We start from the raw sequence: 12,267 nt of genomic DNA, 5'->3' as shown, positions 1-12,267 counted from the left end.
GCGTAATATTGGCGTAGGAAAATATCACATATTGCGCATTTCAAAATTGCTGCAGATTAATGAGTCTGGTTTAGCATTTTAAAAACAATAACATTAATGTTGGAGTTTTCCACTAATGTACACTAATGGTATGATTCTTGGGTTTCAGAATATGTGTTTAAAATATGATTTGCCTATCAAACCACATTTTTATAGGCTTCTTAAAGTGCCCTTCTATACACTGATTTTTGTGAAAAAATCACTAAAATCAGTTTTTCTCTCTTATTAAATGGTCAACATATTAGCTTTTCTGTCAATTTATATCTTTTTATAAAGTCTTTATTATACATAAAAATCATAAATATTTTATTATTGGAAGCATGAAAAAATAATAAAAATTCCCTCAAAATTTAAGAAAACTAGAGGAAATGCGGGCTAAGCAATATCAGTTTGTTTTATAAAAAGTTATTCCAATTTAGTAGTATAAGCTGATAGACATTCTAATATTCTATCATTTCATTGAAGAATAGAATCTTCATATCTTAAATAAATGACTACAGAACTACAAAGAGCTACACTTGTTTTCATCATCCTTTACGTTGAGGGAAAAGGTAGTGACCTTGACCTGCTCTTATGCGAAAACAAAAATGTCAAATTTAATAAAACTGATAGAATCATTCTGTAATATGATCTGTTTGACTCTGTCAAAATTTCATGAATTTCTTATTATAAGAAGTATGTTTGATAACGAGAAGACTCCTTCCTTAATCTTAAGAAGCTTAACAGCCCAGCCATATATCGTGCTCTATTTTAGAATGCAGCAGTAAGCTTTCGTAGCTTTAGTCTGAAGGTTGAAATATATAGCATTCTGAACTTGATCCACAATTGGTTAATGAAACAATTGAAAAGGTGGTTGTCACTTTAACTGCAGAAGTTGCGATGTACATGTATGTATATGTTTAGCGAATTTTGGAATGTAAAAAAAGACAATACTTGAATGAAATAAGACTCAGATTTAGCATGAGATCAGATATTTTGCACGGTACAAATGATAAAAGCATACATTAAAATAGAAATAGAAAAGCATAATTGTTAACGTTACCTTTATCCTTTTTGTTCTTTACAGGTACTGAGAACGCAACCGCTTGTACTATCCCAATCAACAATAAGGTTCGAACCAGCATCTTCCTCTGAACGAAAAGAAAGCAGTTCTAGTTTAGCGCTGAATTTTTTTCCGGATATATAAAATATGCGTCTCATCCAGGGTCACGAAAGGGTCAACAAAAGAATTTATACATACACCGTTCCATAAGTGCCTTGGAACATAATTGAGATGATTGAGTGTGCTCTGTTGAAGTGCAAAAGTCCATTCTCTGGTTAAAATATTTATGAACTACATGAATTGTACGTTTCTCATTAAGATACAATCAACATCATCTTTTGGAAATAGCTTTGCTGTTTTGAATTTAAAACTGAGATGTATACTAATGAGTGCTGGTTTTGATTGTAAATTTAAGACATTAAGTAAACACATTTTCTCATTGATGTAGCTGGCATCGTTCTTTAAGAGATTTCACGTACCCATTTAAGCGCAAAATAATTGTTCGCCAGTTCATTATCTATGAACTAGTTTTTCTCAATAAGAAATTATCAGTACCATTCTTTAAAAAAATTGAAATAATAGTTACGTGTAGTTTTGGTTAGTGTGAAATTAAATACGTATAGTAACGAATACAGTTCATTGTGGAACTGACAACTTTATTCGTTCGTTTTTCTTCAGCTAACACCATTTTATTTTTACCTATTAATAATTGTTTTCTTTCCCTATCTTTTTGATTTTCCACTTTGTTCTATCTAGTTTACACTGTTTTGTTTCCTCTGTTTACGCTCTACTTTCCAGAGTTGAAATGTGTTGAATATCACAGCAATAGTTATTTCAGATAACAGTACCAATCACGTTACGCCTAATATGACAAAATAACATCTTGGGTGATTTTAGAATGTAATTATTTTTTACAGGCACAGTGAACGCAACCAGCCAGCGAATGTCATACTTTCATATACATTAGGAATTTTAAATGTAATTTTTTTTTCAGTAATATAAGTTATTAATTATACTCCATTAGTGATATTACAAACTTAAAGTCGTATTTCGGGGCTTTTAAAGTATCAAATATTCTTTTTTTTCTATACAAACCGATTATCTAAAAAAGTTATACACTCTCTCCTATTTACAGTGTACATCAGCAGAATTGATCTCTTTTCAAACTTAAAGATATTTTAACAAAATATTATCAATTTCTTTATGGGAACACCAAAAAAAAACAAGAGATGTTTGTGAAACACTTACTCCCCCCTCCCTTGGAAACATCCACGAAAAAAAATGAACATAAACATATTTGGAATTTGTCTATGTCCAAGGGGTATAACTCTGTCGAAAATTGCTCGATCGTACCCAATATCGAACTTGTCCTAGATATTATCATGATAAACCTGTATACCAAATTTCATTTCAATATGTTTATCCTAAGAAAGAAAATTAACGTAAACTTTTGGTGGACCGACCGACCAACAGACAGCAGCAAAGCAATATGCCCTCTCTTCTTCGAAGGGGGGCATAAAAATGCATTTTAGGTTTATTCATACTGCATGTTATTCATCGGTTTTTAACAAACCATGCTTCTTCCAGAAATATTAGTGACCAAACAGCGCGCATGTTTATTTTTGATTTGCCATAAGCATTTTCTTTATAACTATGTAAGAGTTGTAATACAATCAAAACCACAACAGTGTCGGCGGCGAGTTTTAACATGAAGCGAAAAAATGCAATACCCTTTTATTTTGTTTGTTTTGTGAAGTTTACAAAAAATCATTGATGTATGCCTTAAATGAATGGTTACATTACTGCAATGTTTATCATTATTATAGTACACATACTTAGCATAATCATCGTATAATTCCTAAGATATAAACGTTTTAGGTCTGTGCATTCTATTTGCGGCATCTGCGACTTCCAGAGAAATATATTTATACATGTATGTACAAAACATATGAAATAAAATGTACGCTCGGGAACTTTAATATAGATTTGAAGAGAAAAGTTGGTATAGGCACCGTATAAAATACAATAACTAATTAAATAAAAGGTCACTAAAACTACACACATTTCATTCAACAAGTGTTTACTAATTTGTTATCATTCTTGAGATATCTTTAAGAAAATGTTATGGGCCGACCATTTGACGAAATTTTGAGGGTTGCATATTGTTGAGTCATTTTGAGCATCTGTTTTTCTATATTGCTTATCAAAATATGTTTCCTTTAACAGATATAGATGTCCAAAGATTTGAATTTCTGACCCCAAAAAACCCCTAATTGCGAAACACATGAACAATTCTTTATATTGTGTGGGAACATTAAAGTAAGATAAACATTTTTGCTTTTATAATCTATCAAACAATATCCTTCAGTAAAGAGCTATATATATAAAATTTTAGCCCCTTCTGGAACCTTAGTATTAGAAACGGAAGACCTTAATGATACAAAAAATGAGAGGGATATTAAAAATTCCTTATTCTTCTCTACGGTTTTAATAATCACATTTTTATCCAAAAACTGTTGGGCTATTAAAAATAATGTATAAACAGAAAGTTTTAAACGTAAGTGACAAAATAAATGTTTGGGTAAACACTGTCATAATTTTTGGGAGTTGATTTTAATCGACTCTCTTAAACAGTTACTCTGACAAACCGAAAGTGAAACAGTGTTTGGACCTCAGCACAAATCATTGCTGCTGACAAGACATAATTGATAAATTCGATGTAATGTATACTAAAGCATTGTTTTTCAAGGAAACTTATTTATAAATACCTTGAAAATAGTCAGATTTTAAATGGTACGGACAATTTAAATATTTTTGTAGTCGTATTCCTACGCCAGAGTTCTTTATAGTTTCGTTCAACTCGACGCTCGGCTGTCTCCGTTAATCCTTGTCGGAGATGTATGGTGTCAGCTGAGCGTTTGGTTGAACGAGACTAAAGTTCAATATCATCTTTGATATTATTTAACATGATTCATGTGGTTTTTTTCCGACCTTCTTGTCGAAAAAGTCCAAAAAAATACATATTATAGAAATGTACGTAATTCAAATTAGAAACTACATGTTCTTGTCATGCAATATAACAACATGGATTTTAAAATAAAAAAAAATATCGACAAAATCAACTCCCGTCAGTTATTCAGTACATTGTTATCATTTCGAAAGGGGTTTAAATGAGGTTACATAATTGTATGTTGCACCTACGTTTAAACACTTAATGCTGTTTAAAGTGCAGATTCACGTGTATCGATATGCATGCATTTTGTGATGTAATACCATTAAGAGAGAAAGTGGTTCATTCCAGGTTCATTTTAATGCCACCATTGTCCTACTGCTTCTAACCAAGATAAACTAATCAAGAAACATCTCGACAAGGGTGACGATCCGTTCGCTACTCTTTTCACTCTTGGGCGAAACAAGGGTGAAAAGAGTAGTAGAGCGCATCTCACCCTTGGCTAGCGAAGATGATCAAGAAAAGTCACTGCGAGCAATCATATTTATCATTTATATTGGACACTCTCACCACAAAAATAGTTTTACTTTTTCCTAGTGTTATATTTTTACCTCTTTTAAAGTAAAAAAAATAACAAGCAAATGTGATTCAACTCTTGTTTCAGATACTTTTTTTTTTATCTAATATTAGAAAATAATTTATAAGTGTGTGTTTGAGATTTGACAAACATGCACTTTGAATTATCTCTTGAGTACTCTCTTCAGAAAAGCTTTATATAGAATTGATTGTTTTTATTAAACGTTTTCTGTAATTATAAGCGTCCTTTTCTTGACCCATACAGTCCATTTTTTAATTGTTTTATTTTCTTTGAGATGGTTTACTTATCTCCTTTTTTTGGTTGAATAGAAAATGTCTTTAGATCTATTTAACGACGTTGCATTTTCGTTTTTTGTTAATTGAAAAATGTATTCTTACTTTCTATTTTTGATGACAGTCTTGCTTGTAATTCTTGCATTGCAGAATGAACTCCCATTATCACTGACTTTGGTCAGTACATATTGTTTGCTTCTTACATATTCAATATATATATATTTAAGTTAAATGTGCATTTCCCTTTTGTTTTTTTATAAGAAATCTAGCATAATCGTTTTTTTAATCACACTCCGAAGTTGATCAATGTGTTTGAACACAGGTGACGTTATCAACTGTTTTACATCAAACCAGTGTATTATTTTATGAGAATCCTGAGCGAATGACGAAATTATTAAAGATTAAAAATGATATTTCACTAGTGTCAATTGTACCGCATTTTTGGTAATATTAGATAACAACCCGACATATCAAACATTAAACCCTCTTGATCTCTCATTAAAGAACCTTCAAAACTATTCAGTAATAATGGTAAAAAACATCAACATATTTTAACCCTATCATTTTATATTAAAAGCCGTTGCTACTGTTAATTCAAGACTCAATGTTTAACGCAAGGACCTAAACCCGCAATTCTGAGAGAGAGAGAGAGAGAGAGAGAGAGAGAGAGAGAGAGAGAGAGAGAGAGAGAGAGAATAGAAGTAGTACATTAGAAGATGGATTTAATGAGACTATATATATATATATATATATATATATATATATATATATATATATATATATATATAGGATCTCTCATGATTTGCGATGGTATATGATTTTTATACAACGAGTTGTGTGTTTTCTATCCCCGAGCCTTGGCGAGGGGATAGAAAACACACAACGAGTTGGATAAAAATCATATACCATTGCAAATCATGGGAGATTCTTTTTATCACATGTTTTACCAAGTATTTTGCTTATCCAAACTTTTTCTGTAAAAATTGTGATTGTGAGCCGCACAACACATTATCTACAACACGTCAACAACGTTACGCATTGAAAAAAAGTTCCTTGAAGTTTAACAAACAGACATTCATTTTCGAACATTTTTTTATGAATTCTTGACAAACAACTGAAACAGCATAAAATGTTTCAAATTTATAATTTAACGTAGCTCGCGGGTTTGCTGACGTCACAATAGGAATCGACGTAAAGAGTTGACCGTCATAGTAAACTCATAATTTTATTTTATTAAAATGACAAATGAGATATTTAGAAGTATAAAAGAAAATATTTTAGTAAGCTTATATGCGGTTTATGACTGTTTATACAAAGATTTATAACATCAAGTGCTGAAAATTTAAAGATGTCACATACATTGTCACATTTTGTTCTATAAAGATAAAGAATGAGTGTGCGTTAGAACTCTTCCATTTAAAGTCATGTTTTAAAATAGAATGTATGCATTAACTTCGCTTTTTTTTTTACAATTAGAACTTCCGTAATCTGTACTACCGATTAAATTCTTAAATTTCTTTTGGCTTGAGATAACTGTTTTATTCGATTACTTACTTATAATGTCAGTAGTTGCCTGGCATTTTATTTTTGCATTGATTGACTCAGAGTTTCATAAAAACAAAAATAACAACTTTCTGTATCTTTACAGCCTTACATTAATTGCATTTAATAACATTCACAATAATGTCTAATAAGCATTAACATGTTCTATAATGTGTTAAACAGCTAGTCTTGTCAATAAATTATGGTGTTCCGATGGGGCCACTTCGACCTTCGCACTTTCGCCTTTAGGTCGAAGATGCGAGAGTGCGAAGTTGCGACGGCAAGAGTGCGAGGGCGAAGGAGCGAAAGTGCGAAGATGCGACGGCGAAGTGCGAAGATGCGATGGCGAAGGTGCGAAGGCGAAGGAGCGATACTACTATCGCTCCTTCGCCTTCGCAACTTCGCACTCTCGCCTTCGTAACTTCGCACTTTCGCCTTCGCCTTTTTTTATACCATTCAGAAAGTCTCGGTCGATTACATAGAATTTGATGTAGGCACCGTACTCGCCAAGGTTTTCCGATTAATCCATGATATTATTGGTACGCATGCGCTAGGCCATGGTGCTTACTATGAATGTTTATAAATATTTTAATGTGTATATGTGACATATATGTTTACCAGTGCTGGCTATGCCTAATCATTATATACTCCATATTAAATGTAATGTCCGCCATATATATATATATATATATATATATATATATATATATATATATATATATATATATATATATATATATATATATATATATATATGCACTTCCAGACTCCTATCACTTACCAGCTGTCTGTTTACCGTGGATCAAAAACAGTAACATTCTACTCCTTGCTCATGTATAAATCTAGAGGGGGAAAGGGGGTCCGCCCCCGGAAAATTCAATATTAATAACTTCACACATGCAGTAAAGGAGAAAAAGGGTCCGGATCCCACCCCCCGGAAAATTCAATTGTATTAATCATATATGATAAAATCTGCAAAATATGTCTCGGACCCCCCCCCCCCCTTCAAATATAATTATCCATCGACCCCCCCCCCCCCCAAAAAAAAAAGTTATAGATCTGCGCAGGTTGTTAAAAATAAATTCTAAAAAGTTCATCGTCTGCCTCAGATGTCCTTTTATACAGCTAAAATTGTCTTTAAACGATAGAGAGCTCCACAACTATAAAAAGGCGAAGGCGAAAGCGCGAAGATGCGAAGGCGAGAGTGCGAAGTTGCGATGGCGAAGGTGCGATAGTAGTATCGCTTCTTCGCCTTCGCAACTTCGCCTTCGCATCTTCGCGCTTCGCCGTCGCATCTTCGCACTTTCGCTCCTTCGCCGTCGCACCTTCGCACTTTCGCCTTCGCAACTTCGCACTCTCGCACCTCGACCTAAAGGCGAAAGTGCGAAGGTCGAAGTGGCCCCATCGGAACACCATAATAAATGCATTTCAATTTTAGTGTTCTAAGAAGTAAGGAAATGATGACGTCAGGCTAACGTCGTAATGAAAATATAAGGTTTTGAGAAATCGTTTAAATCTTTAAAGTTTTTTTTGCCAAAAATTGGCCGAGAACACATACTGATATTTTTTTATGAATTGATTCATAATTATCTCCTCTGTTTTTGTGTTGAGTATGATTAATTTCGTCTGAATCATTTAAAAGTTTGGAGCATAGTTTTGTAATGCGTTTCTCGGTTAAAATGTGCATTTTACTATATATTTCATTGAAATGGCGTTGCTTGATTTTATCAATGACACTGTATTTGAAACACGATAACATTATTACCGCGCAGACGAATCATAAATAAATTTTAGAAATAAAACTATAAAACCTATGGATCACGTGGACAAATTTTCAAAGTAGGTTTTCTCACAAGCAGGTAAACCCGCGAGCTACCTTAACACCCCTCAATTGAATTAATTATTTACTTTTTCATTCTACGTCAATCAACCATCTAAACCTACGCAATGATTAACTATGACGTCACGTGGCGTAAGAACACACAGTGGAATATCAAAAATTTATCCCATGAGTGATATCCACCGTATATTGGGATAACCATGTGATAAATATATATATATATATATATATATATATATATATATATATATATATATATATATATATGATCTCTCATGATTTGCGATGGTATATGATTTTTATCCAACGAGTTGTGTGTTTTCTATCCCCGAGCCTTGGCAAGGGGATAGAAAACACACAACGAGTTGGATAAAAATCATATACCATCACAAATCATGAGAGATTCTTTTTATCACATGTTTTACCAAGTATTTTGTTAATCCCAACTTGTTCTGTAAAAATTGTGATTGTGAGCCGCAAAACACATTATTTACAACAGGTCAACAACGTTACGCATGGGAAAAAAGGTAACAAACAGACATTCATATTCGAACATTTTTTTATGAATTCATGAAAAAAAACTGAAACAACATTAAATGTTTCAAATTTATATCTCAACACCCCTCAACTGAATTAATTATTTACTTTTTCATTCTACGTCAATCAACCGTCTAAACCTACGTAATGATTAACTATGACGTCACGTGGCGCAAGAACACACAGTGGAATATCAAAAATTTATCCCATGAGTGATATCCACCGTATATTGGGATAACCATGTGATAAATATATATATATATATATATATATATATATATATATATATATATATATATATATATATATATATATATATATGATCTCTCATGATTTGCGATGGTATATGATTTTTATCCAACGAGTTGTGTGTTTTCTATCCCCGAGCCTTGGCAAGGGGATAGAAAACACACAACTAGTTGAATAAAAATCATATACCATCGCAAATCATGAGAGATTCTTTTTATCACATGTTTTACCAAGTATTTTGTTAATCTTAACTTGTTCTGTAAAAATTGTGATTGTGAGCCGCAAAACACATTATTTACAACACGTCAACAACGTTACGCATGGGAAAAAAGGTAACAAACAGACATTCATTTTCGAACATTTTTTTATGAATTCATGAAAAATAACTGAAACAACATTAAATGTTTCAAATTTATATCTCAACACCCCTCAACTGAATTAATTATTTACTTTTTCATTCTACGTCAATCAACCGTCTAAACCTACGTAATGATTAACTATGACGTCACGTGGCGCAAAAACACACAGTGGAATATCAAAAATTTATCCCATGAGTGATATCCACCGTATATTGGGATAAACATGTGATAAATATATATATATATATATATATATATATATATATATATATATATATATATATATATATATATATATATATATATATATATATATATATATATCACAGAGAAATTCGCCTTTTTGGAGCTCCACTTCCGCCCTGTTTATAGGATTTGCACGCTGTTGTTTTTGTGTTTGATGTTCATAGCTTCTGTAAAGAAATATTTAATTTTTTTACAACCAATTTTAAGATATGCAACTGTTTATTTATGTACTGATGTCCACAGTCATGTTCACTGTGTTTTTGCAAGTAGATTTGCTCATACAATGGAAAAACTCACAACTATCTATTTTAAACATTTTTTGTTTCAAGGCAAAAAGCAAATGGTTTATGGCAGTTCTTTAGGAGCTTGCGTTTCTTGTACATAATTGATGCCAATTTAATTCAATATAGAAAAAAAAACATTGTTTTATTATATAAAATCGTTTCTCGTCACCAAGTTTTGCTAACAGCACATACATGTAAACTATTGTTTTCCGTTTACCATTGATTTAACTTTTTTCTAATATAGTTTGTTTGGTATCGTGTTATAAATTAGATGTGACGGTATTCGCAAACTTTGACTTTACCGCCTTCAGGACTGTTAATTTCCTTGTCTCAGTTCGTTGACAGGGTGCTGTATTATCCCCTTGATTTATTTCATTTTCTCAGAGGTTTTGAATGCATGCATACAGATTTGTTAAACATCAATGTAATTGAAACAGATGGATATATTTGTTTTTAATTACGCAATATGTTAGAAAAACTAGATTTTATTAACAAGATTGAAAAACTTTAGATTATTAAACAAGCCAAATTGTTGGAATCTTGTTTCGATTTGAACTATTTTTAGATACGAAACACAAAAATGGCACTCTAGAATTGACATAGTCAAGATTCTGTGAGTTTAAGTTGGTATTAATTTTCTACGACACGTTTGTATGATAAATCATAGAATACTAAATATACTACAACAGCCGAACAGTCGGGCCAAGCAGCTTTAAAAGACAAGTGCAAAATTATATTTTATTAAGGCATAGGCATTTCATAAAAAAAAAAATAACAAAATGTTTAAGAATTGTGAATAAAACTATTTGCATGTTCTCCTGCTTGGGGGAAAAGACAATTGTTAAAAAATGTTTATAATGAAGCATTGCTTTCGAATAACTTTAGTTTTGTCTTTGTATTCATAAAAACTTAAAACAATTCTTTTAATTAAGCAATATCTATACATTTGGGCTGAGTGGATAGAAAGGGTTGGTTGGTCCTGTCCAACAGCACCTGTGATTTCGTAAAGTCATACAGATGATTAAATAACTTAATTTTCCGATGTTGATGTTGAAACTCGTATTTGTTAAAATATTACACCATTTCTAATGCAATACGAAGTCACAAAAACACCACCTGCTAATATACGTACTTTATTCGAAGATTTACAATTTTTATCTCAACAGTTATATCAGACATTGTGGAATATGATCAACTTCCATCGTTCCTTCTGTCTGGGTTGTGGGTAAATATGTTGTCGATAAAGGCTCAGATAATGATGCACTTTAATTCATACTGTACATCTAGAAAAATATTTTTTTTGTAAATTTAAGGAAAGACTATGTTTTACATGTATTATCCAGATAAGTTTTACTTATGTTTTGAACGTCTTTATGCATTTGAACACTTACCAAACATGGAATATTACAATATTCCCATATCTTCTCGGGATCTGTGATGTAACACCACGGCCCTTTAGCTGCTTTTCCATAGGGATTTCGGCAGTAGTTTTCTTGATCCTTTGCATACCCGTAGTCATGACTTTGTGGAGATTGTGAGTCCCATCGCATACAGGTGCGACCACTGACGGTTGTGTTAACATGGCCAAAATAGTCTGCTCCTCCAGCGGTCGTTAAACATTCAATCGGTGGTGTTCCTTAATAATATAGAATAAAAACCAAACAATAATATTACTCATAAATGATATTGTTATATTCAGTAGTATATTCTCACTATATAACTCTATATAGACAAATAGTCAATAACTGTAATATTAGCTCGTCCGAAAAATATTGACCGGTCAATATTTTTTTTGATATTGACCGGCTAGGAATAATATCTAGAGAACATTCCCTGTATTTCCAATAATTGCCTCTGATTTGTTGATTCGTAAACGATGACGTAAATAACTCTTTGCGACTCCAAAACAAGGTGACGTCATAATAGACAGTCAGTCAAGGCAAGTAAACAACGACAGTGCAATGCGACGGTTTGCTATCATAACGGATATAAGGATTTGCGAATTACTGTGAATTAAAATCAGGTAGAACATCTGTATTTTAATTCTTACGGTCAGCGGAATATCACCAGTGACCCTTTGATACTGAGGATATTTTGGAAATGAACTTAATTTGCACAAAATTGAATTAGTGAATTCTTTGTTCAGCTGAGAAAATTACGGCGATCTGTTTTCAATTACTTTCTTTAATTTTGGTTTGTTTTTTCATATAACAAAACAAATGTTGACTGTGTTTTCGGGCAACATTGATTATATTAGCCCCCTTGGGACGAAAATATTGCCCTCCGCTTTGCGTCGGGCAATATTTTGT

The 12,267-nt window shown here is 32.2% G+C and overlaps 1 protein-coding gene across 4 annotated transcripts in view; it reads right to left on the bottom strand.

Annotated features, from left to right (window-relative positions):
* The window catches only part of LOC128181882 (uncharacterized), a 101,212-nt gene that overhangs the window by 50,106 nt on the left and 38,839 nt on the right, over positions 1 to 12,267 (bottom strand). For 2 of the 4 annotated variants that reach the window (XM_052850444.1, XM_052850445.1), the window contains exons 21-22: positions 11,350 to 11,594; positions 11,082 to 11,241 (exon numbers count right to left, since the gene is read on the bottom strand). In XM_052850444.1, coding sequence (XP_052706404.1) covers positions 11,224 to 11,241; positions 11,350 to 11,594 — 263 coding nt within the window. In that variant the 3' untranslated portion in view covers positions 11,082 to 11,223. Of the gene's footprint in view, positions 1 to 1,081; positions 1,170 to 11,081; positions 11,242 to 11,349; positions 11,595 to 12,267 lie in introns of those variants that run through there. The other 2 variants (XM_052850443.1, XM_052850442.1) reach the window with 1 other exon arrangement.

The sequence above is a fragment of the Crassostrea angulata genome, chromosome 4, assembly GCF_025612915.1.
Source record: "Crassostrea angulata isolate pt1a10 chromosome 4, ASM2561291v2, whole genome shotgun sequence".
In the NCBI taxonomy this organism is placed as follows: domain Eukaryota; kingdom Metazoa; phylum Mollusca; class Bivalvia; order Ostreida; family Ostreidae; genus Magallana; species Magallana angulata.
The sequence above is the reverse complement of the archived record's forward strand: the minus strand, read 5'-3'. Positions and strand labels throughout refer to the sequence as shown.